Below are 27855 nucleotides of genomic sequence, written 5' to 3'. Positions count from 1 at the left end.
CTAAATGAGCGTGAGCTCTGCGGTCTCGGGGGCCGACTTCTTCATGTGTTTGGATTTCTTCCTCACTTTCCTTCCCCGCACAGGCTCCGCCCCGTCCCTCGCCTGAACCCCCCTGCACGTAGCCTCAGGATCAGCCGCCTGATCCACAGGGGCAGGAGCAGGGGCCGGCACAGGGGTAGGAATAGGGACAGGGGTAGAGACAGGGTCAGGGGCCGGCACAGGTGTAGGAGCAGGAATGGGATCGGGGCAGAGCTAGCAGGGGCAGTAGTTCCCGAAGTGGACTCCCTAGGGTTTCGGGTACTAGGACAGTCCCTCCGAAAGTGCCCCACCTGCCCGCACGCATGGCACCGTGGACGCTCAGAGCTCCAATACACCTGATAATCTACCCCCTCGTGCCGGACAGTAAACCGGCCCTCAACTTCGTCCCCCTTTTCCAGCTGCATGAATACCTGTCGCCGGAAAGAGATTACTATACGGAGGGTACGTCTCCTGAATTTGTGCCTGATGGCAGTTATTTCTGACCATACTTGCCCCAAGCGTGCTAGTGCAGGAAGCAGGTCCTCGTTGGGGATGAAAGGCTGTACGTGACCGAGGACGATGCGTTGTGTGGGAGCTGTCACCAGCTCCATCTGTAAAAAGATGTTCTCCACCGTGATCCCTCTACTGATAGATAGATAGATAGATAGATAGATAGATAGATAGATAGCCCAATGCACCAACTCATCATTCCTCAGATAAAACACTGCCTTCCCGAACTCTTTCTCAGTGGCCAAAACACCATCTCTCCCCAACAAGTCCTCCATAGCCTCCGCGCACTTTTCCAGGGTAGTTCAAGGACGCAAAATATATTGCACCCCGCGTTCCACTTTCACCGACCGAAACAGGGCGTTGTCCGAGGTTGGAGAGGCAGCCGCCTTTGCATAACTCCCCGAAGGGCTGCGACTCCCTGTAGACCGGTCCGGCATCTTGCTTCTGTGTCCGAATCGAGAATGATACGGTGGTGGTGCTGCTTATAAAGTCCTGGAGCGAGTTGAGTAACTGGCGGGAAAAGTTTGTACTCGACAGTACCTTGCTGGCTCAGTGCCAGAAATTCCAACGCCAGGAAAGGCTCCGTTAGTCCTGCAGAACTTCCAGGCCGTGAGAGGTCGAGACGTCTCAAACGATGCTTCGGCGCCTGCACCAAACGAGAGTCACGACGATAAAGATGGAAGGAGGTTGTCCCGATGTCAGTGGGGGAACGACAGCGTTTGTCTCCGGTTTTTGGAGCGACCCGGCTTCCCAGCGAGTTGCCAGCGGCCACAGCTGGGAGCTACGCTGTTCCCAACCGTCAACGAACCCAGTCCAAACTGGCAGAAAAACTCCAAACGAAGCTTTCACACTAACCCAGCCGCTCTCACTCAGATGTCCAAGAGACGTTTCAAACCAACTCCAAGTAACTCACGACCTTCATAAAGCAGTTTTTTCTCGATTTCACCCAGCGCTATCAGAACAGCTCCACTCTGTGTCTGACCCCAGGAGTGGGTGATGGGACGGTGTGGAGGGAGCTTCTCTCTGTGTCTGACCCCGGGAGTGTGTGATGGGACGGTGTGGAGGGAGCTTCTCTCTGTGTCTGACCCCGGGAGTGTGTTATGGGACGTTGTGGAGAGAGCTTCACTCCGTGTCTGACGCCGATATTTCATCCCCCATCCCTCTCGTACTTGGGACCTCAGTGTACTCACGGTTGATATTAACCGTTTGCAGGGTGGAATCTCATCGATTTTAACTGTCAGCGGGGGGCAGGAGAGGGTCATTTAGCAAGTAAGGGGCTTTGGTGGAGATGAGATACTGGGCACCCAGGCTCAGCCGGTCCGACCCCCCTCAGCCTGGAGCTGAGACGCTACTGTGTCAGTGTGAGGAGCTCCGACCCACTGTTGCAGTGCACAGGGTGCGGGGGGCAGCAGAAACCTCAAATAAAACTCGTCCGGCACCAGAACAGGAAGTTACAGCGGTTTATTGATTCCATCATGACAAATGTAAATTAAACAATGTGTGAGCTGCCAACGTGCAGGAATAAATAAGTTGCCTCCGATTCAACTGACTGGCGACAACAAGTGACTGGTTGAATAATCAGTCCCGTTTCTCACCGTCACTCTGCATCGGGGAACTGATGATTATCAAATCGCACTGCAGGGCCGTGACCGAGAACGCTGCAGATCCAGCGTCACTGCTGAGGGATCTGTCAATTTAACATCATTATATCGGCCAGACCGCCGAATGCACCGTCCTCTGCAAAGGGAGCAAAAGGATTCTCTCCGGAAAAATGCAAACCCCGGGACACTGGAGTCCCAGACTGAGGAACGCCCCACCCCCCCCGGGCCTCTTCGCGTCTGTGCAATTCCCCGAGGTCCCACGTGTGGGAATCTCGAACCTGCACATCAGGTAAATGCAGCACCCCTGAACAGGAGGCGGAAATGGTGGCTACTAGATTGGAGAATGTATTGCCTCAAAGTATCTCGGTCGATCAGACCAGATTTATTAAAAAACGCTATTTGTCCTTTAATATTAGGAGATTGATGAATATTGTTTATACTCCCTCATCTAGAATTCCAGAATGAGTCATCTCATTGGATGCCGAGAAAGCATTCGATAGAGTTGAACGGCCATACATAATTACCACGCTTGAGAAATTTAATTTTAGTTTGTAATTTATATCTTGGGTTAAATTGATATATTATGCCCCTATGGCTTCGGTACTTACCAATAATATAAGATTTTGTTTTCGGTTATTTGGCTGCACTAGGCAAGGTTATCCTCTTCGCCCATTGCTATTTGACATTGCCCTGGAATCTTTAGCTATTGCTATTCGTGACTCTCCTTCCATATTTGGCATTTCTCGCGGGAATGTGGTACACAAGTTATCATTATATGCAGATGATTTGTTATTATATATTTCGAATCCTGACAAATCCAATCCTGCTTTTATATCCTGCTCGCTCAGTTTAGTAACTGTTCTGGTTACAAACTGAATCTTAATAAGAGTGAACTTTTCCCTTTAAATTTGTCAGTTCCAATCTATAGACATTTACCATTTAGATTAGTTACGGATTATTTTACTTATCTAGGTGTTAAAATTACTAAAAAAAAACACAAGGATTTATTTAATGTTAATCTTTTACCTTTAATTGATCAGGTCAAACTATTGTTTACTAGATGGTCCTTATTGTCTATGTCATTGATTGGCCAAATTAATGCTATAAAATGATTATTTTACCTAAAATTTTATATATTTTCCCAGCAGTACCAATCATTTCTCTTAAAACCTTTTTTGATACTATTGACTAAAATTTCATCTAAAAAATGGCACAATAAAAATCCTAGGCTAAGTAAAAAATATTTGTAGAAATCCAAAAAGAATGGTGGCTTGGCAGTGCCAAATTTAAGGTTTTATTACAGGGCAATTAATATTCGATATTTAATATTTTGGACGTAAGAAGTGGATTTGAATGTTAGTCTTCATTGGGTTAATCTTGAACACAATTCGGCACAAGGATTTTCATTGGCTTCCATCTTAGGGAGCTCACTTCCCTTGGTTCTCTCTAAATTGAATAAACAAATGGTTAACCCTACAATTAAACATACATTATGAATATGGTTTCAATTTCGTAAATTCCTTGGCTTGAATAATTTTTTTATATCAAATCCTATTATATCTAATTTTTTCTTTTAACCCTCTGTCATGGATCAAACCTTTATGGCTTGGAAAATGAAGGGTATAATATGTGTTTGTAATTTAATTTTGGATAACTGTTTCATGTCTTTTGAACAGTTGTCTATTAAATATAATTTGCCCAAAAGCAACATGTTTTAGATCCTTACAGATCAGACATTTTTTAAATACGATGTTACCGACCTTTCTGCTTTCATATCCAACTGTTATGGGAAAAAAGGCTTAAATCCTTATCAAAAGGGTTTAATAGCAATCATTTACGGTATGATTATGAATATACAGCCAGATATATCTGAGAAAATTAAAAATGGATGGGAGAAGGAACTTCAACTCTCCGTACCTATAAAGAAATGGGGAAAAAACATTACAATTAGTTAATTGTTCTTTTATTTGTGCCAAACATACGTTGATTCAATTTAAAGTGGTACATAGGGCACATATATCTGAGGATAAGGTAGCCCAATTTTATTCTTATATAAATCCGATCTGTGATAGATGTAGTTCTGAGGTCGCTTCTCTAACTCGTATGTTTTGGTCTTGCTCTCTATTGGAACAATTATGAAAAAATATTGTTGAGATATTCTCTAAATTTCACACATAGGTTTACAACCTCATCCTATTACTGCAATTTTTGGATTGATTTGTCCTCTGCAGCTTGGCGGGTGATTGCATTTGCTATCTTAACGGCTACAAGATCTATTCTATTGAACGGGAAAGAGACGAATCCTCCAACTACAGCTCAGTGGATTTCCCAAACAATATCTTGTTTAAATTTAGAAAAAATTAGAAGTGGTACATTTGACCCCCTGGTTAAATTTGAAGAAACTTGGAGGCCTTTTATTCAACACTTCCATAGAATGTAATTTGACTTCTTCTGATTCGTTTACTTTATCCATTGATTTGAGTAGAGGAGCGGAGTTGACGACATTAATGATTTTATTTGACATAATTGAATAGCCCAGCTTTGTTTTGTTTAGTTTCAGTTTGGTTTAGTTTAGTTTTTGTTTGATTTCAATTTGTTTTCTTTTCCCTTTTCTTTCTATTTTGGTATTATTAGGGGTTTGGGAGGTCAATTATATTGGTGATATTTATAGTTTTTTTTCATATGTTAATTGCCAACAATGTAATCCCACTCCCTTTGTACTACTAAGAACATTATGAATTGCTTTTGAAAAACTTAATAAAAAGATTGAAAAAGAAAGAAAACTAAACAAGCTGCAAGTCAGACTGATTCGCCTTATCGCTCTCTCTTAAAATGACAGTCCAATGCAAACAAAACCTAGGGATTCATAACAATGGCTACTCCCCAGTGTGAACTGACTGGTGTGCCAGTAGTTGGGATGACTGAGTGAATCCTTTCCCACAGACTGAGCAGGTGAAAGGCTTCTCCCCGGTGTGAACTCGCTGATGTCTCTGTAGGTTGGATGACCGAGTGAATCCCTTCCCACAGACTGAGCAGGTGAACGGCCTCTCCCCAGTGTGAACTCGCTGATGACTCTGTAGCTTCGATAACTGAGTGAATCCCATCCCACATTCAGAGCAGGTGAACGGCTTCTCCCCAGTGTGAACTCGCTGATGTCTCTGTAGGTTGGATAACTGAGTGAATCCCTTCCCACATTCTGAGCAGGTGAACGGCTTCTCCCCAGTGTGAACTCGCAGGTGTTCAAGTAGGTGGGATGACTGAGTGAATCGTTTTCCACGTTCTGAGCAGGTGAACGGCTTCTCCCCAGTGTGAACTCGCTGATGTTTCTGTAGGCTGGTTGAATCAATGAATCTCTTCCCACAGACTGAGCAGGTGAACGGCTTCTCCCCAGTGTGAACTCGCTGATGTCTCTGTAGGTTGGATAACTGAGTGAATCCCTTCCCACATTCTGAGCAGGTGAACGGCTTCTCCCCAGTGTGAACTCGCAGGTGTTCAACTAGGTGGGATGACTGAGTGAATCGTTTTCCACGTTCTGAGCAGGTGAACGGCTTCTCCCCAGTGTGAACTCGCTGATGTTTCTGTAGGCTGGTTGAATCAATGAATCTCTTCCCACAGACTGAGCAGGTGAACGGCTTCTCTCCAGTGTGTACTCGCTGATGACTCTGTAGGTTGGATAACTGAGTGAATCTCTTTCTTTCTTTTTAAATCTTTTTATTAATTTTAAGAAAAGCATAAGTGAAATATGAATACAAAACGTTTGAGAGTACATAATTAATAGTTTAAATAGACAATCAGATATGTAATAATCAATACATAAAGCCTCCCAAACTCATAGTATTAATGTAAAAGAATCGAAAAAGAGAAAAAAAAAAACCAAAAAAACTAAAAGAAAACTTTTTAAAAAACTAACCAACATGGGCAATTGCATAATGTTAAATACATACAGTAGTGCCGATAACTCCGAACCTCCATCCAAATAATTAAGGATAATAACAGTAAGGTTTAGGATCAGACCATTTAACTCATATGAAAATGGTCTCCAAGTTTCCTCAAATTTAACTGAAGAATCAAAAGCCACACTTCTAATTTTTTCTAAACTCAGACAAGAAATAGTTTGAGAAAACCACTGAAATACAGTTGGAGGGTTAATTTCTTTCCAATTCAGTAAAATAGATCTTCTAGCCATTAATGTAACAAATGCAATCAATCGTTGAGATGAAGCGGATAGATAATTATTATCTATCATTGGTAAACCAAAAATTGCAGTAAAAGGATGCGGTTGGAAATTGATATTTAAAACTCTTGAAATAATATTAAAAATATCTTTCCAATAATTTTGTAAACAAGGACAAGACCAAAACATATGAGTCAATGAAGCAACATCAGAATGACATCTGTCACAAGTTGAATTAACATAAGAATAAAATCGAGCAAGTTTATCTTTAGACATGTGAGCTCTATGTACAACCTTAAATTGTATTGGGGCATGTTTAGCACAAATAGAGGATGAATTTACCAATGATAAAAATTTTTCCCATTGCTCAGTAGATATAGGACAATGCAATTCTTCTTGCCATTCCTACTTAATTTTTTCTGATACATCTGGCTGTACACTCATAATCATATTATAAATGATAGCTACTAAACCCTTTTGACAAGGATTGAGGGCTAAAATTCTTTCTGTAATGTCCAATGGACATTCTTTCAAAAAAGACTTTAATTCATTATACAGAAAATTTCTGACTTGCAAATATTTAAAAAAATGGGTTTTAGGTAAATTATATTTATTAGATAGCTGTTCAAAGGACATAATGTTATCATCCAAAAACAGATCACGAAAACATGTTATACCTTTTGTTTTCCATAATAGAAAAGCTTGATCTATAGATGAAAGCCGAAAGAAGTAGTTAGATATTATAGGACATGAGAGCATAAACTTATTCAAGCCAAAAAATTTACGAAATTGAAACCAAATTCGTAATGTATACTTGACTATGGGATTAGTTATCTGTTTATTCATTTTAAATAACGAAAAAGGAAGTGAAGATCCTAAGATTGAGATCAATGAAAAATCTTGCACAGATTTACATTCCAAATTTACCCATTGTGGGCAAGCAGCTGTAGTCGATTCTTGTGTCCAGAATATTAAATACCGTATGTTAACTGCCCAATAGTAAAATCTTAAGTTTGGTAGAGCCAAGCCGCCCTCCTTCTTAGGCTTCTGTAAATATTTTTTGCCTAGTCTAGGATTTTTGTTCTGCCACAAATAAGAAGATATTTTAGAGTCAACCATATCAAAAAAAAAGATTTAGGAATAAAAATTGGTAATGCTTGAAATAAATATAAAAATTTAGGTAGTATCATCATCTTAATGGCATTAACTCTGCCTACCAAAGACAAAGATAATGGAGACCACCTATTAGCAAATTGCTTAATTTGATCGATTAAAGGTAGAAAATTAATTTTAAATAAATCTTTATGTTTTTTTAGCAATTTTAATACCTAAATAAGTAAAATAATCTGTAACAATTCTATATGGTACATGATTATAAATTGGAAATTGCATATTTAATGGAAATAGTTCACTCTTATTAAAATTCAATTTATAACCAGAAAAGTTACTAAATTGAGCGAGCAAAGAAGAAATAGCCGGAATAGATCTTTCAGGGTCAGATATATATAATAACAAGTCATCCGCATATAATGATACCTTATACATCATCTCCCCATGGGTAATACCGAAAATATTGGGTGATTCACGAATAGCTATAGCCAAGGGTTCTAAAGCAATGTCAAATAATAAAGGACTTAAAGGACAACCTTGCCTTGTACCACAAAATAGCTGAAAAAAAGGTGATCTTTGATTATTGGTAAAAACCGAAGCTAGGGGTTTATGGTATATTAATTTAATCCATGATATAAATTTTGAACTAAAATTAAAATGTTGCATTGTATTAAATAAATATTGCCATTCGACTCTATCAAATGCTTTTTCGGCATCTAAAGAAATGACACATTCTGGTATTTTAGATGAAGAGGTATAAATAATATTAATTAATTTTCTAATGTTAAAAGATGAATAGCGATTTTTAATAAATCCAGTCTGATCTTCAGAAATAATTCGAGGTAATATATTTTCTAATCTAATAGCCAAAATTTTACTAAAAATCTTAAAATCTGTATTCAACAAGGATATAGGCCGATAGGATGCGCATTCAGTAGGGTCTTTATCTTTTTTAAGAATTAAAGAAATAGAAGCTTCATAAAAAGATTGTGGTAGTTTACCTATACTTAATGCATCTTTAAAAATTTTACAAAGCCAAGGAGAAAGTATGGAAGAAAAAGATTTAAAAAATTCTGTAGAAAAACCATCTGGACCAGAAGCTTTACAAGAATTCATTGAAAAATAGCCTTTTCTATTTCAGACTCCATAATAGGTGTATCCAAAAATACACTATCCTCAACAGTTACTTTTGGAATATTCAATTTCCTTAAAAATTAATTTATTATAGAAGAGTCCTTAGTACATTCTGATTGATATAAGGAATTATAAAAATCTTGAAAGGCTTTATTTATCTCTTTGTGATCGATCGTCAAAGTACCATCTTGTTTACGAATCCTAGTAATCTGTCGTTTATCTGAAACAATTTTCAATTGATTAGCTAGTAATTTACCAGACTTATCTCCATATATATAGAATTGGGCTTTTGATTTAATTAACTGACTTTCAATCGAGAAGGATAATAGTAAGCTATGCTCCATTTGAAGTTCCACTCTTTCTTTATAAAGTTCTTTACTAGGGGTCATTGAATAAATCTTGTCAATTGCTTTAATTTTATCAACTAGTATTAATATTTTAGAATTAGTTCGTTTCCTAACTCCAGCAGAATATGAAATAATCTGTCCACGAATATATGCCTTAAAAGTATCCCACAAAGTTCCACTAGAGATCTCTGCTGTAAAATTTGTTGTGAAAAACAAATCAATTTGCTGTTTAATAAAGTTGACAAATTCAGGATCCTGCAATAAAACAGGATTAAACCTCCAACCTTTAGTATTAATATATGAATCCGTCATCTTAATAGATAACTTCAAAGGTGCATGATCAGATATGGTAATAGAGTCATATTTACAATCCATAACATCTGTAAGTAAATGGTGATCAATGAAAAAGTAATCAATTCTTGACTAATTATGGTAAACATGGGAAAAGTATGAAAACTCTTTGTCGTTAGGGTGTAAAAAGCGCCAAATTTCACAAATAGCTGAATCAATCATAAAAGAGTTAATAAGAGAAGCCGATTTATTCGGAAGAGTTTGGGTGGGCTTGGATCTATCCATCAAAGGGTTTAAACAACAGTTAAAATCCCCACCCATTATTAATCTATATTGATTCAAATTAGGAAAGGATGTAAATAAACATTTAAAAAATTCAGGACAATCAGTATTTGGAGCATAAACATTAACTAAAACAACCTTTTGATTAAAAAGTAGACCAGTAATAAGCAAAAATCTACCTTGCGGATCTGAAATTGTTTCATGATGTATAAAAGAAGTTGATGAATCTATAAAAATAGAAACACCTCTCACTTTGGCTTGCGAATTTGAGTGATACTGTTGGCCCTTCCAAAACCTAAACAACCATTGACTATCCACCTTCCTTACATGAGTCTCTTGTACAAAAATAACATTAGCATTCATTCTATGGAATACTTTGAATGTTTTTTTCCGTTTGATCGGATGATTTAAACCATTAGTATTCCAAGAAACAAAGTTAATAGTCCTATCCATATTGACAATATTTATTACAATTAACACATAAGTTTGAAAAAAAAGTGAACTGATGAACCCGGAAGAAGGAAGTAAGTTCAAGGAGAAACCAGAAGTCACGGCACTGCGACCATTTTTGTAGTTTCATATAAGCCCATGAAATAAAACTAAGCAGAAAGCAAGCAAAAAAAAAAGAAAGAAAACTCCCCCTCCCTCCACCCTCAAAACCCCAGAAAAAAAGCCAAAAAGAGGCAAGCAAGCAATCTAATACTAAAATTACCCCCGTGTCTCAAGACGGCAACTCAGACGCAACAAAGTTAAAAAAAAATACAAACAACCCACATTATAAGAGAGGGTTGGTATAACAAAAGTTAAAATATAAAATTAGTATTATAAATGTATAGAAACAAAAGGGTTAAAAAAGAATTAAAACGATAAAACCCATAGATGACTAATACTTGTTTGGTATTTTAAATGAAAGTTTAAAATTTTCAAACACATCTAAACAGATATGATGTTCCAAGCACTGAAGTCTGCCGGGAAGAAGAAACGACATTTTATTTTTTTAAAAAAATCTTAATATTTAAATATTAAGAGTATAAAAAAGCGTATATCAGCTTAAAAAGAAAAGGAAAAAGGAGAAAAAAAACCCTAATAAGTTATTTTCAATGCTAATAGATTAATAATATGGAAAAATAATAGTCCAAATGAACCGAGCAAAAAGAAATAAGAAATACATGTAAGCCATACCCAAAAAAAACCCAAACATCATTCTGTAACAGATCCAAATCTATAGGCTAAATTACATTAGTCAGCCCGATAGAATGTCATTGTTCCAGGAAATTTTGAGCATCCGCTGGAGATTTAAACAGCCGAAAAGTTCCGTCATCAAGAGTGACTTTCAAGTGTGCTGGAAATAACAGCGCTTGCTTGCAGCCTTTCTGGTGAAATTTCGACATAACCGATCTAAAAGCCATTCTCGCCCTTAAGACTTCAGGGCTATAATCTTCCAGAATGCGAAATTTGAACTCTTGATAGCTGATCATCCCTTTTTTTCGAGCCGCCCGAATCAAACTTTCTTTGGTATGAGGGTAATGGATCCGAAGAATTACATGTCGTGGTTTCAAACTTGAATACGACCGAAAACGGGAGACACAGTGTGCCCCATCGATTACCGGGGGAGAGTCCAGTACCTCTGGACCCAAGACATCCATTAGAAATTTAGAGAAAAAAACGGTAAGATCACCGCTCTCAAATTTTTCCAGAATCCCAATTAATCGAAGATTTTGTCTTCGAGAGCGATTTTCCAAATCAGTAATTTTAACTTTATAACGATCCATCTGTTGAGAAGTCGAAGTTTGCTCTTCTTGTATTTTTTCAATTATACGATCTTTCTTGCGAGCGGCTTCTTCAAGAGCCAAAATACTTGCTTGTTGTTTTTGTGATTCCAGTGAAAATGTCTGGAGCTTTTCTTCAACTAGTTTCAAACGCTCATCAAACCGAAAAAAGTTTACGGTTATTTTTCTCTCCAGTTCTTCAAATTTGTCTTCTATAAGCTTCACAATTGATTCTAAAGTTATCGGTTCTTTCGTCTGTTTTGATTCTTTTGCTCTAGACATTTCAGCAAGTTGAGAATAATTCAAATAGTTAAAAAGAAAAATTCTGTATGTTTGGACCCCTTTAGAATAAGTATAAAAAGATCCTTTAAGGGGTGTTTGTAGGTTAAAAAGATGTAAAAGGTTTGGAGCAAAGCCTAGAAGCGGTTTACTCCATGAGCGCCATCTTCAGACCTCTGAGTGAATCTCTTACCACATTCTGAGCAGGTGAATGGCTTCTCCCCAGTGTGAACTCGCAGGTGTTCAAGTAGGTGGGATGACCGAGTGAATCCCTTCCCACATTCTGAGCAGCTGAACGGCTACTCCCCAGTGTGAACTCGCAGGTGTTCAAGTAGGTGGGATAACTGAGTGAATCGATTCCCACATTCTGAGCAGGTGAACGGCTTCTCCCCAGTGTGAACTCGCTGATGATTTTGTAGGTTGGATAACTGAGTGAATCCCTTCCCACAGACTGAGCAGGTGAATGGCTTCTCCCCAGTGTGAACTCGCTGATGACTCTGTAGGTTGGATAACTGAGTGAATCCCTTCCCACAGACTGAGCAGGTGAATGGCTTCTCCCCAGTGTGAACTCGCTGATGACTCTGTAGGTTGGATAACTGAGTGAATCCCTTCCCACAGACTGAGCAGGTGAATGGCCTCTCCCCAGTGTGAAGTCGCTGATGACTCTGTAGGGTGGATGAATGAGTGAATCTCTTCCTGCAGTCTGAGCAGGTGAACGGCTTTTCCCCAGTGTGAACTCGCTGATGATTTTGTTGGTTGGATAAATGAGTGAATCCCTTCCCACAGACTGAGCAGGTGAACGGCTTCTCCCCAGTGTGAAATTGCCGATGCCTCTGTAGGTTGGATGAATCAGTGAATCTCTTCCCACAGTCTAAGCAGGTGAACGGCTTCTCCCCAGTGTGAACTCGCTGATGACTCTGTAGGTGGGATGACTGAGTGAATCCTTTCCCACATTCTGAGCAGGTGAACGGCTTCTCCCCAGTGTGAACCCGCTGATGTCTCTGTAGGGTGGATAACTGAGTGAATCCTTTCCCACATTCTGAGCAGGTGAATGGCCTCTCCCCAGTGTGAACTCGCAGGTGTTCAAGTAGTTGGAATGACCGAGTGAATCGTTTCCCACATTCTGAGCAGGTGAACGGCTTCTCCCCAGTGTGAACTCTCTGATGACTCTGTAGGGTGGATGACTGAGTGAATCCCTTCCCACATTCTGAGCAGATGAACGGCTTCTCCCCAGTGTGAACTCGCTGATGTACCAGTAGGTTGGATGACTGAGTGAATCTCTTCCCACATTCTGAGCAGGTGAATTGCTTCTCCCCAGTGTGAACTAGCTGGTGTTTCCATAGGGTGGAAGAGTGAGTGAATCTCTTCTCACAGACTGAGCAGGTGTACGGCCGCTCCCCGGTGTGAACTGGCTGGTGAGCCATTAGGTCAGATGACTGAGTGAATCCTTTCCCTGAAATTCAACAGATGAACAACCTCTGCTCGGTGTGGTGTGAACTGACGGCGTGTCCGCAGGTAGGAAGACCAATTGAATCCTTTCTCACAAACAGAAAAAGTGAATGGCCTTGCCCAGTGTGAACTTGCTGATGTACCTTCAGTTGAGATGACCGAGTGAATATATTTCCACTGTCTGAGCAGGTAAATGGCCTTTCTCCTGTGTAAAATGACAGGCTTGCTATTCGGTCAGATGACCGAGTGAATCCCTCCCCACAGTCTGAGCAGGAAGGATGATCGAGTGAAGAGGAGATGTCACTTGGAAGTAGGTAGGTAGCTTGCTCCACTTCTTAAATATCTAGACAGAGACAGCAAAACTTGTGTGCCGTGTTTGAGATTCCTGGAGACAAATTCCTTCTCGTTTTTAACCTGTGAAAATATTTACAAAATCCATCAATGGGTTTAGGGCAACATTTCAGATGAGATTACATGAGTTGCCAAGGTTTGATCTGGTGTCACACTGTTACAGTGAGGTTCAACACAAGTTGGAAGAGAAATCATCTCCTGACTGGGCAGAGTGCTGGTATCTGGAATGACCATCAATTCCCTGATGCTCTTCCTGTCTCTGTTAAGAATGGGGCATTTCTGCCATCACCAATCTGTGCTTTGGCTCAGTTTGACTCTCTCCATTGGTATTATTCCCTGTTCCTACTGAGCTGCACGGGTTCCTCGCCCCACAGTAACTGAAACAGTCTCACACAAATAGTCTCTTGACGTGCAGCTGGGATCTTCTTTTATGTATTATTAACTTAAAGTGCCACAGTTTTAACGCCATATAAAAAATTCCTGTTGAGGTGAATTGTTGGTCCGCAGCTGTTAAAAGGACTTAGAGTGAATTTTTGTATTATTTTAGGTTCTTGTCACAGTCATAGAAAATTACAACACAGAAACAGGCCCTTTGGGCCAACTAGTATGTGCTGAACTATTTAAATTGACCACTCCCATACCCCTACCATTCAGGTACCTACACGAACCACTTAAATGTTGAAATCGAGCTCGCATGCACCACTTGTGCTGGCTGCTCATTCCACACCCAGACGACTGTCTGTGTGAAGAAGTTTCCCCTCATGCTCCCCTTAGCATTTCACCTTTCACTGTAACCCCTGGCCACTGGTTATAGTCCCTCCCCATCTCAGTGGAAAAAGCCAGCTTGCATTTACACTATCCATGCCTCTCTTATCACAAACAAATCTCCCCTCGATCTTCTAAATTCCAAGTAATAAAGTCCTGACCCGTTCGATCCTTCCTTATAACCCAAGTCCTCCAAACTTGGCAACATCCTTGTGAATTTTCTCTAAAATCTCTGAACCTCTTTTACATCTTTCCTGTAGGTTTGTGACCAAAACTGCACAGAATACTCCAAATTAGGCCTCACCAATGTCTTTTACAAGTCAACTTAACATCCATCTATTGTCAGTATTTGGTTCATGAAGGCCAATGGGCTAAAATCTTTTTTTCCATCACTATCTAACTGTGAAACCACTTTCAGTGAATTAAGGACTTGTATTCCCAGGTCCCTTTCTTCTACAACACTCCTCCGTGCCCGACCAGTCACTGTGAAAGACCTCCCTTGGTAGGTCATACCAAAGTGCAACAACTCAAACTGGTCTGCATTAAATTCCATTTTCCATTTCCCAAACCATTTTGCCAGCTGGTCCAGATCACACTGCAAGCCATGATAGTCTTCCTCACTGTCCACTACACCACCAGTATTGGTGTCATCCACAAATTTGCTGATCCAGTTAACCACAGTATCATCCAGATTACTGATATAGATGACAAACAACAACAGATCCAGCACTGATCCCTGTGGCAACCACTAGTCACAGGTTCCAGTCAGAGAGGCAACCATCTGCTACCACACTCTGGCTTCTCCCAAAGACAGTGTCTCATCCAATTTACTATCTCATCTTGAATGCTGAGTGACTGAACCTTGTTGACCAAACTCCCATATGAGACTTTGTCAAGTGCCTTGCTAACGTCCATGTAGACAACATCCACTGCCTTGTCTTCATCCACTTTCCTGATAACTTCCTCGAGAGACTCTCTAAGACTGGTTAGACATGACCTACCATGCACAAAGCCATGCTGTCTATACTTAATAAGTCCACATCGATCCAAATACTTATATTTCCGGTTCCTGCACATACGTTCCAGTAACTTTCTCACTATTCTCTGCTAGTCACCACTCCGTGGGTTTGGAAATTTCCCTTGAATTTCATAGAATCATAGAAATCTATAGCACATTACAGACTCTTTGGCCCACAGTGCTGTGCCGACTATGTAACTTACTCTAGAAACTGCCTGGAGTTTCCCTAGTGCATAGCCCTCTATTTTTCTGAGCTCCATGTACCTATCGAAGAGAATGTTAAGAAACCCTGTTGTATCCGCCTCGACAACCACCGCTAGCAGTGCATTACACACACCCACCACTCTCTGTGTAAAAAAACTTACCCCTGACATCCCCTCGGTATCTATTTCCAAGCACCTTAAAACTACGCCCCCTCCTGTTAGCCATTTCAACGCTGGGAAAAAAACCTCTGGCTATCCACACGATCAATACCCCTCATCATTTTCTAAACCTAAAAAAGGCTCTAAACATAAACAAGGAAATTATACATTGCTTTGAGGATTTGTTAGAAGTAAACAAAATTATGAGGGTATAGATAGGGTAAATGCAAGCTGCTTTTTCCACTGAGGTTGGGTGGGATGACAACCAGAGGTCATGGGTAAGTGGGGATGGTGAAAATTTAATGGGAACATTTGGAAAAGCTCTTTGCTGAAATGGTCGTGAGAGTGTAGAATGAGATGTCAGCACTAGTGGTGAATATGAGCTCGATTTCACCATTAAGAGAAGTTTGACAGGTACCTGGATGGTAGGGGTATGGAGGGTGATGATCCCGGTGCAGGTAGTTGCATTAGAGAGCTTAAATGTTTTTGTGGCATTGACAAAATGGGCCAAATAGCCTGTTTCTCCACTGAACTTCTCCATGTTTCTGTGACAGAGAAGCTGGCCAAACTTGTTTGGAAGGGAAAAGGTAGGAGTGACAATGGAGCAGCAATGGCTGGAGTTTCTGGGAGCAATTCAAGAGCTGAGTGATCGATACATCCCAAAGATGTGGAAGCATTGGAAAGGCAGCAGGGCACAACTGTGGGTTAAATGAGAATCCAAAACCAACATAAAAGCTGAGGAGAGGGCAAACAAAAGAGCAAAAGACCTTTTAGAATCCAACAGAAGACAACTAAAGGAAAGTCAGATGAGTTTGGGAGTGGAATTATGAAATGGTTGTCATTAATGAGTTTTGGTTGCACCCAACAGTCCATGGCATTTAGAGGAATGAGATATCCAGGGCCTCAGTATCTGTTGTGCAACCCCCTGGGTCGCCTCAGGCTCGCTCAGCTTGTTCTCTTCTAGGGGGAGCAGCCTTCGGCCCCGCCAAACTGGGTAATCAGCATGTGTGGATGCTGTGTGATGTCCCCGCCTCGCCATAAACAGACAGTACACCATATGCGATTAAATGAGTACAATTTATAAAGGTTACTAAAACTAAGTTATTAATAACAATACAATATATATGAAGGAAAAAAAATAAAAAGGCGCCAAACTTATCAAAGTCCAAACCACTTCCTGCACAACCGTTGGAGCTCAATTACTGAAGTCTTCTGGCCACCATACGATCCCCTCCGAACTCCTCGACCCGCAGCTTAGGACCACCCGAAGTGGTCCACCAAGCACATCTAGCTTCATCTCCTCTCCTCGGGGTACCTCCTGGCCTCGGACCCCCCCCCCACTTGGGGTCCGTTCCTCACCTCGTTTACAGCATCGCGTCCTCTCTCTTTCACCCCCTCGCGCCGATTTCCCCAAAAGCCCGCCAACAATAGCTTACAGACTCAGAAGCAAAACAACATTAATCCCAATTGGTTTACAAAGGAATACAATTCTCGTTATCAGTAAATTTTAACCCAAACAAGCTTCCAGCACTCTCTCGCAACAAAGAAACATTCCTACTTTTAACAAAACAATGAAGCCATTTTGATTACATACACAGTAACAAAGAAAAAGATGAAATCCCCTTTACAGTTGAAAACCAAGATTCCTTGCACTAGTTACCATTCAACTTTATTTTGTCAGACACATACAGACTCTACATCCTTAAAATTTCACTTCTGAAGAACTCCCACTTACCAAGTACTCCTTTGCTAAAAAACAGCCTGTCCCAATCCACACTTGTCAAATCCTTGCAAATATCATAAAAATTGGCCTTTCTCCAATTTAGAATCTTGAAAGAGGTCCAGGCCCCTGTTTTTCTGTATTTACTTGGAATCTCATGATCAGTAGATACAAAGTGTTCCCATACACTAATTTCTGTCACTAGCACTAGATCACTTCCCAATAGCTTACTGCACACTTCTACATCGGGAATTTTACGTACTGATTAAGGTAGATTTGACAAACTCTACCCCATCTAGTCCTTTTACAGCACGGGAGTCCAGTCAATAAATGGAAAGTTAAAATCACTCACTTTTGTTATGAACGTGCCACAACTCTGAGGAGCCAAAGGGTACAAAGTAACCCCCTCCTTTTCGAGAATCGCAAGATCGCTATTAATTCGGGTCTGGGGACCCAGGAAATGAGAGAGAGACATTTGGAATGTGTCCTGGCCTCGGCGATACAAAGCCACGGATATTGGCCATTGTCTCTTGGAGACAGAATTGTGTATTGAGTACTGTACTATTCATTGAAGCCCTCAGGGGATGACCAGAGTGGGCTGGTTGAGGGATTGCATCATCCCAACCTGATTGATATCTGAGACCCCGTGAGTAAGGATAAAAGATGGTCTGGGGAACAACCCCTTTAGACTCACCAGGAGACACGCTAAGAAATCCCGTGACAGCGTTTAATAGTGACAGCCAGTGGGGGGCCCGCGTGCGTCCTTTTCCATTTGCCAAGGAATTGGTGGGCCTTACCACGGAAGAACGGCTTTAGCTAAAAGGAGAAACCAACACCAACGGAACTCTGGAAGGATCGACATCATAAAAAGGAAAAGCTGGCAAGTTTCAAAAATCCCTCTCTTGACTCCAACCAAAGGCTGCAGCCTGCATGAACTAAATGACCTTTGATATTTCCATCGGACAATACATTATCCCCTAGACAACGAAAGAGCTTATTTCTTATTGATTATTATTATACCCGCACTTTTAGATCTAGTATTGATGACGTATAGTATCTGTATGTTTGCATTGATATTATGTTGGTGTACTTTTACCAATAAATACTGTTAAAATAGTACCATCAGACTTCAACGGACCTCTCTAACTTTGCTGGTAAGTGACCCAGTTATGGGGTTCGTAACACTTTATCAACCTTTGTTTCTTGGCATAGTACACAATCTCTCTACAGATTTGTTCCTTGAAATCCCTCAGACTGTTGGGTGCAAGCAAGTCCAAGTAATGGCTACAATATCATAATTTCATGCCCTGAGGTCTGAACAACTTCTGTTTGGTAACAAGAAAACAACCTGGCCCTCAATGTCACTAAAACAAAGGAGCTGGCTGCAGACTACAGGAGAAATGGAGACAGGCTGACCCAGGATCTGGGGTTGAGAGGGTGAACAGCTTCAAGTTCCCGGGCATACACAACACCGAGGATCTCACCTGGTCTGTACATACTGGCTGTGTGGTGAAAAAGGTAGAACAGCACCACTTTCACTGCAGGCGGTTCAGGAAGTTTGGGATGAGGCCCCAAATACTAACAACTTTCTACAGGGGCACAATTGAGAGCATCCTGACTGGCTGCATCACTGTCCGGTATGGGTGCTGTATTTCACTCAGTTGCAGGACTCTGCAGAGAGTGGTGCGGACAGCCCAGCGCATATGTAGATGTGAACTTCCCACTATTCAGGACATTGACAAAAACAGGTGTGTAAAAAGGGCCACTGTGTAAAAAGGATCATTGGGGACCAGAGTCACCCCAACCACAAACTGCTCCAGCTGCTACCATCTGGGAAACGGTACCACAGCCTGAAAGCCCGGACCAACAGGCCCAGGGACAGCTTCTTCCACCAGGCCCTCTGATAGATTAATTCATGCTGATACAATTGTACTTTTATTTATCCTGACTTTCCTGTTGTACATACTATTTATTATAAACTATTATAAATTTCACATTGCACATTTAGACAGAGACATAACATAAAGATTTCTACAACTCGTGTATATGAAGGATGTATGTAATAAAGTCAATTCAATTCAATTCACTCTGTCCACTATCTGTTCTGTCACTCTGGCTCCAATCCTTCCTGCAACTTTAGTTTAACCACCCACCCCACAGGGAAGCACTAGCAAGCCTTGCCACTCGGATATTAGTCCCATTCTAGTTCTGTTCCCCTAACTAACAAATCCCCCATCTCCCCTTTGACTTTCCTCTGCCAGGTAATCCCCCCTAACAGTTTGTAAAGTGTCCACCTGTTGTTGTATGAGATGGCAACAGGAGTACTCTGCGGTGGCTATTTAACTTCATTCTCCTTCCTGACTCTCACCCAGTTTCCTGTGTCCTGCACCTTGGGTGTAACCCACCATGTCATATCTATCACCCCCTCCAACTCTCGGATGATGCGGAATTCATCCATTTCCAGCTCCAACTCCTTAAAGTGCAGCTGGATATACACCTTCTACGTGAGGGCGTCAGGGACACTGGAGGTCTCCCCGCCTTCCCACCAGTGTCCCCTCTAATTTGTAATGACCAGTGTGTGCAAAAATCTTGTGCTGTACAATTTTTACCCAGTGAGAACAACATGTGCAAACTGAATTTTATATAGAGAGGTATTCATTTCAACAGCAAGCAAATCACTGTCAGTAAGAATTTTGATCTCCTCTGGGTTTGATTGAGTTCATCTGCACTCTCACACAACCTACGTAATAGGTCTGTAGTGGTTAATGACGGATTTACTTGCCACAGCTTTTGCAAACCACCTACTGTGATTTTCTTGCTAAATGATGCTTTAAAAATTCAGATTTCCAAATATCAACTCACTTCTTCCAATTTGAAAATTCCCCACCAACTCTTGCATCACCACAATACACAGAGGTAAAAGTACTATACTTAAATATTCCTCCTGAACCCTCCCCCAGGTGACTGACAGTGGTGAATGCAATGCCAATGAATACGAAGGGAAGGGCAGTAGTCTGTCTCACCGGAGTCTGGCACATTTGTGATGTGAAAGCTACTTGTTGCCAAGGGCAAAGGTGTTTGATATCATTATGTAGCCAGAGAGAATGGGACAAAACATGTTCTCACCGGTAGAAAAGTCCAGACCAAGAGGAGGTAGAACAAGCAACACACACAAAATGCTGGAGGAACTCAGCAGGCCGGGCAGCATCTATGGAAAAGAGTACTAATGCTGAATTCCTCCAGCACTTTGTGTGTGTAGCTTGGATTTCCAGCATTGGCAGATTTCCTCTTTGTGATTGGAGGTAGAACAAAGATGATTTTCTCAACTGGTGATGTAAAAGATTTTAGAGCCATAGAATAGAACACTACAGCACAGTACAGGCCCTTCAGCCCTCCATGTTGTGCTAACCCATATAATCCTTAAAAATAGTACTAAACCCACACTACCCCGTAACCCTCCATTTTTCTTTCATCCATGTGCCTGTCCAAGAGGCTCTTAAATACCCCTAATGTTTTAGCCTCCACCACCACCCCTGGCAAGTCATTCCAGGCACTCACAACCCTCTGTGTAAAAAAAACTTACACCTGATGTCTCCTCTAAACTTCCCTCCCTTAATTTTATACATATGCCCTCTGGTGTTTGCTATTGGTGCCCTGGGAAACAGGTACTGACTATCCACCCCGTCTATGCCTCTCATAATCTTTTAGCCCTCTATCAAGTTCTAGACCTTTCAGATTCTTTCACGTTTCATAAAGATTGAAACAGAATAGGCTGAAACACACCGTTCAAAAGTGCTGGCGTTCAATCCACGGTGCATTGACTCATAACATTTTTTGGGTGTATGTTTGTCAGAAACACATCCAACAGATTTCCCATCAGAAGTGCAGGTAAATTCTGGACCTGATTTCAAATGAACCACTGAGCACTCTAAAAAAAAAGGTGCTGCAGAGGCCGATTTCTCCCTTGTGCTTTTATTTTTAGTGTGAACTATGTAACATTGATGGTGATTAATGATCATTACTTTCAGGCGACAGCCCTCCAAACCTGTGACTAACCACAGTAAAATTTAGTGAACCTGCCATGATTGGGTCTTGGGTGTCGGACGAGCAGATTTTCTGTATTATTAGATGTTCTCATATTAATACATCATACCTCACTTCCAAATCACTGTTTTTAGACATCACATTATAGAATGATGTGTTCCACATAACCTGCAAGTTTAAAAGAAGCTCAGAAAATAAGGTCAAAGTAAGTTTCAAAGGCATCTGGGAAACAGAAACGTGCAAGTTTAAAGGGAGCAGAGATACCTGACTGACCTGCATGAGGTGTTGAGCTACCTAAAATGCATTCTTGAATGTATAATGTAGATTTAAAGCAATAATTTGATTTAAATTATTTTATTAAATACACATTATCTTGGATCTCTTAATCGCAATTCACATTTAATGTAGGATTAACCTTTCTGCATTTGGATAACTACAATTTTTGTTCTTTTCTTTCGAAAAATGCAGTCACATCATAACACTATTCAAACTTCGGACCCAAAGTCTTTTTCCCAGGAAAAAAAATACTATAAACTTTTTGCTATTTAAAATTGGTAACATTTATCAATTCATGCTATTGTTTAAAATTAAATTGCTTAACTCCCTGAAGCAAACTTGTAAGTTCACTAGCTAATAAAGATTTGAACAAAGAGGATTGTATATTTTACATACAAAGCAGCATAATATCAATGCTCCTACATCATAAATTGGGAGATGAATATACACATCTCAAACTTATTAGGTATTTGGACTCAATTTTTCCCACAGATGGTGAACTGCTAATCTTGGCTGGTTCATCAGGCACAGCACGGAGTAGATCTGAAGGGAGGTGGGGTGGTTTGTGTATTTTCGGCAGTGCTGGGAGGAAAAATCAGCATGAATGATGAATGTCTTTAATATCCCTTCCTATAAAATGCTCTACAAATGTCTCACACTTATTTGACCTTGAGCTTTTTTTAAAACCATATTACACTTTAGTCAGGATTACTTAGAATTTCAACATCTCTTTTCCAGCGAAAATAATAAGTGGGCAGGGGTATAATTTAAAGATCCTATATATTCAGTTTAATCCACCCCATTCTAATGAAATGTTTATTCAGTTATTCATGCTATTGACAAGGCTCTGAATAAAGCAAATGAGGACCAATAGGTGTGGTCCATTCTTACAACCAGTTCGATGGCATAATTTTAAACTCACTTCTCCATGTCTTCACATTTAGGAGCAGAATCACAAGAAGAGGTGGCAAATGATCAGGTGGTAAAAGCTCTCATTTCCTTTCCAATTCTATTTGAAAGTACTGTCTTAGTCTTCAACAATACTGTCCTGTGGATATCCAGTAAGTGTGCTCTGGAAGTCCAACCCAAAGTAGAATCCTTGCTAATCTACAATGCTAGCACTGTACCTCACCATACTTTATGTCTGGTAATTTAGCCAAGATTCCTATTTTCTAATCACAGGAAAGACTAAGTGTTAATTTAAAACAAAGGCTAAGATTTAAACTTTCATCTTATGGTGATGATCATCTAATGTTATACTGCTTTTCCCTATATAAAAGGGGTGATAGATAAGTTTGTGGCCTAAGGTTGAAGGAGTCAATTTTAGAAAATCTAGCACATCTATTTTTCAACATAGTCCCCTCCTACATTTACACACTTAGTCCAGCGGTCGTGGAACATACGTATCTTGGACCTCCAGAAAGTGTCCACAGATGGGTTTTGTTCCCTTTCTCCGAGTTCCTAATCCTTGCATTTAGATAGCTGCTCAGCTCTGTCTGAGAGATCCATCGGTTTCCATTCCCTCATCAGCCGGAAGCTCCCCGGGGCCCGTGTACGGATCGTGGGGCTGAGAGAGGGGGAAGAGGGCAGGACTGTCCCGGGATTGCTGGCCACGGTGTCAGAAATTCACAGGAATCGTCCCGAAGTCGGAGTTTAAGATAAAAATACAGAGAATCGCTCTTACCTGCAACCGAAATTTTCAAAGCCTTCTGTGTTCTGCACGCCTGCGTGATACTCGGGGACATCATCAGCCTGACGCCTGCGCAGTTCATCAGTTCTTCAGTGCCTGATAAAAATTATTACCGCACGGCCTTATGGGTAATAACGGTGCCATTAAACATTTCTTGAAGCACCGGTTCAATGTCCATATCTCATTTTTTTTCGGGTGTATCGAAAAAATCTGCAGCTCTTTTAACGCAGAAAGCGGCTCACGTAAACAATGTACTCAATATCAACGTGTATCTAATGCCAAAGTAAAATGCAGATATAAAACAGGAGATTCTGCAGTTGCTGGACATACAGAGACGCTCACACACAAAATGCTGGAGTAACTCTGCAGTTCAGGCAGCAACTAAGCAGCGGAGTACACAGTCTAGGTATGCTGAAGAGGCTCGGTCTAAAAGTTGTTTATTTATTCCTCTCCACAATTGTTGCCTGATCTTTTGGTTACCACCAGTATTTTGCAGAAACTAACCATCTTTTTTTTTGGGTCAACCAGTTTCCAAATTTTTCTGATCTTCCTTTTGTAGCCATATCCTGCTGGCCTGTTTCCTCTTCCTCTTCCTCCTAGACCATTCTCTCTCTGGAGCCCCAAAGACCTGACTCAGGCTGGCAACACTTTGGTTTCTGATTCTGCACCATCGAAGTTTCACTCGCTAGTCTGCTGTCAGACTTTAGAGGTGCATTGTGTTGCGAGATCGCAGATTCGTTTAGTGTGAGTGTCGCTTTAAGTGCCTGAGTGAGGCGGGGCTGTGACGTCACACACGCGCTGCAGCAGAGACAGTGGGGGGGGGAGGGAGAGGGAGAGGGAGAGGGAGAGTGAGAGTGAGAGTGAGAGTGAGAGAGAGAGAGAGAGAGAGAGAGAGAGAGAGAGAGAGAGAGAGACTTCAGCTTGTCACTGCTATGCCCAAAAGATTGGGTTGATCATCGGCACGCAGTGCACAACAGATGTGTGACTGTCACTTCGTATAATCCATATGTGTGGATTTGTTGCAGTATCCTGTGGTATCACTTTTGGATAGATAGATAGATAGATAGATAGATACTTTATTCATCCCCATGGGGAAATTCAGCATTTTTTTCCAATGTCCCATACACTTGTTGTAGCAAAAACTCATTACATACAATACAATACTTAACTCAGTAATAATATGATATGCATCTAAATCACTAGCTCAAAAAGCATTAATAATAGCTTTAAAAAGTTCTTAAGTCCTGGCAGTTGAATTGTAAAGCCTAATGGCATTGGGGAGTATTGACCTCTTCATCCTGTCTGAGGAGCATTGCATCGACAGTAACCTGTCGCTGAAACTGCTTCTCTGTCTCTGGATGGTGCTATGTAGAGGATGTTCAGGGTTTTCCATAATTGACCGTAGCCTACTCAGCGCCCTTCGCTCAGCTACCGATGTTAAACTCTCCAGTACTTTGCCCACGACAGAGCCCGCCTTCCTTATCAGCTTATTAAGACGTGAGGCGTCCTTCTTCTTAATGCTTCCTCCCCAACACGCCACCACAAAGAAGAGGGCGCTCTCAACAACTGACCTATAGAACATCTTCAGCATCTCACTGCAGACATTGAATGACGCCAACCTTCTAAGGAAGTACAGTCGACTCTGTGCCTTCCTGCACAAGGCATCTGTGTTGGCAGTCCAGTCTAGCTTCTCGTCCAACTGTACTCCCAGATACTTGTAGGTCTTAACCTGCTCCACACACTCTCCATTAATGATCACTGGCTCCATGTGAGTCCTAGATCTCCTAAAGTCCACCACCATCTCCTTGGTCTTGGTGACATTGAGACGCAGGTAGTTTGAGTTGCACCATATCACAAAGTCCTGTATCAGTTTCCTATACTCCTCCTCCTGTCCATTCCTGACACACCCCACTATGGCCGTGTCATCAGCGAACTTCTGCACATGGCAGGACTCCGAGTTATATTGGAAGTCAGATGTGTACAGGGTGAACAGGACCGGAGAGAGTACGGTTCCCTGTGGCGCTCCTGTGCTGCTGACCACTGTGTCAGACCTACAGTCTCCCAACCGCACATACTGAGGTCTATCTGTCAAGTAGTCCACTATCCAATCCACCATGTAAGAGTCTACTCCCATCTCCGTTAGTTTGTGCTTTAATATCTTGGGCTGGATGGTGTTAAAGGCACTAGAGAAGTCAAGGAATGTAATCCTCACAGCACAACTGACCCCATCTAGGTGAGAGAGTGATTTGTGCAGCAAATACGTGATAGCATCCTCCACTCCCACCTTCTCCTTATACGCAAACTGAAGCGGATCCCGGGCGTGCCTGGTTTGTGGCCTCAGATTCTGTATTATCAGCCGCTCCATGGTCTTCATCACGTGCGACGTCAAGGCAACAGGTCTGAAGTCATTCAACTCCTTTGGCTGTGGTTTCTTCGGTACCGGGACAATACAAGATCCCTTACGTGGAATCGGGGTGTTCTGTGGTAACCACTTGAAGACGATATTCCTGCCACTGTCACCTGATGATATTTCTAAGTGGATTTCGGAACGAATCGAGGGATAAGATCTTCGGCGACTGTTATTTCGTTTACCCAGCGTGGAATGTGTGTGGAATTCTTCGTAATTGCCTTCTCTCTAGACGTTCGTGTGGATTTACACATCTCTCCTCTCACTCACTTATTCCGTGGATTACTGAACTTTTCCACTTTATCATCTTAAGACTTTAAGCATTGTTTCTCAAGCTTGAGAGTTCGGGAGCTGTATATAAGCAAATAAACTTCTGTTTATTTCATTTAATCTTTTATATTTGTAGCAGATACTAATGAGAGTGGTTTTAACATCGAAACCAGACTCCATTAGTGATCTGTTGCTGCTGGTCCGTAACAATTGCAACAACCCTGCTGTCTGAGGCACAGTCCTTTAAAATTGGTGAAAATGACCCAAAACTTTGAAAAGAGCGGGGAAGAAGGAGTTTAACCAACTTCGTCCAGAGCCCTGAAGAACGTCACAACCACAGTGAGCTCATCGTCTTATTCAGCCTGGAGAAAATCATGCAGGAAATTCATGCAGATGTATAAGATGATGAGAGGCATTGGTCGTGTGGATAGCCAGAGGCTTTTTCCCAGGGCTGAAACGGCTAACACGAGGGGGAATAGGTTTAAGCTGCTTGGAAGTAGGTACAGAGGAGATATCAGAGCTAAGTTTTTTAAACAAAGAGTGGTGTGTGTGTGGAATGCATTGCCGGCGACGGTGGTAGAGGCGGATACAATAGAGTCTTTTAAGAGACTCTTAGATAGGTACATGGAGCTTAGGAAAATAGATGGCTATGCGGTAGGGTAATTCTAAGCAGCTTCTAGAGTAAGTTACATGGTCGGCACAACATTGTGGGCCAAAGGGTCTGTAATGTGTTGTAGATTTCTATAGTTCTATGAAATTCAAGAGAAATCTCCTATCCCACGGAGTGGTGACTAGTTGCAACCTGTCATCTCAGGGAGAGTGAGAGGGGAACGGCAGGGGTAGATTTTGATATACTGATATGGAACAGAAATATGAGCAGGGACCAGATGGGCCGAGTGCCCTTTCTAGTGTACATTGTAAGTGTGGTAGAGACTGTAAGTACATGACACACGGGATTTGATACAGAACTGATTTATCCTTCACAGATCCACAATATTAAACAGTCTAGTTTAAGGCTAACATCAGCAGAACGGACTCCTCCAATGCTCAGTGACCAGGGTTCAGTCCTGGGTGCGATGAGCAGCCGCAAGAACTGCAGAATCTGACAGTAACAGTCCCTCATGAACCTGCAGCTGCCTTCAGTCACCGTGATGGTTAAACATTTAACACGGAGCTGATTTGAACTTCCTCACTGATGTGAAGTTGCTGGTGTTGCAGCAGCTGGGATGATTGAGTAAAACTCTTTGCTCACTCCGGACAGAAATGTGGCCTCTATTTATTGTGAACTCACCGGAGCATCACAAGGTGGGTTAACTGAATGAGTCTCTGCACACACACGGAGCAGGTGAACGGCCGCTTCCCAGTGCGAAGCTGTTGATGTATCTGCGATGGCCGACTGAATCCCTTCCAAATTGAGAGCCAGTGAATGACGTCACAGTGCTACAGCGTCATGGCGATGTATCCAATCAGATCACGGACACGGACACGTGTTCGGGCTCTCCTTGTAGCGAGTGGGGCGCTGTCTTCTCCAACATCTCCGCCTCCACATTCAAGCATCGGCGGTATTAAAGCGCTGGTGAACTGACAGATACAGCGGAATTAACGTGCTGTTGTGTTCGAGATTCCCATACACAAATTCTTTGACTTTCCTACACTGCTAAAGGTTTACAAAGCAAGTCAGTGGGTGAAGGACAACATTTCAACTGAAATAATTTTAGTCTCCATGGTGCCTTCTGATTAAAAGACTGTCACATCTCAAAACAATTCAGAGGAACATGACTTCATCTTCTAACTGGCCACATTTCCGGCATCAGGCACAATATCAAACTCTCTGCTTCCCTCTCTGTATCAAAATGGATCATTCCTCCCCTTCATCAGTCTGTGACTTGGCTCAGTTTGTCTGTCTCCTTCCCATTCTGAGCATGCGCCACACACCCACTGAGATCACATTTTATTTACACGGCTGTGACTAGAGATTTTCTGATTAT

General features: G+C 41.5%; 1 protein-coding gene across 1 annotated transcript; it reads right to left on the bottom strand.

Moving 5' to 3' along the window:
• Positions 1 to 1758: 1758 nt before the first annotated feature.
• Positions 1759 to 12995, bottom strand: LOC140722993 (uncharacterized). Its single transcript, XM_073037615.1, is given in 3 exon segments — positions 1759 to 1762; positions 5091 to 5791; positions 11677 to 12995. Coding segments are annotated over 3 exon segments (1968 nt in total). The 5' UTR covers positions 12940 to 12995.
• Positions 12996 to 27855: the final 14860 nt, after the last annotated feature.

The sequence above is a fragment of the Hemitrygon akajei genome, unplaced genomic scaffold, assembly GCF_048418815.1.
Source record: "Hemitrygon akajei unplaced genomic scaffold, sHemAka1.3 Scf000096, whole genome shotgun sequence".
Lineage (NCBI taxonomy): Eukaryota > Metazoa > Chordata > Chondrichthyes > Myliobatiformes > Dasyatidae > Hemitrygon > Hemitrygon akajei.
This window is presented reverse-complemented; position numbering and strand designations above follow the sequence as displayed.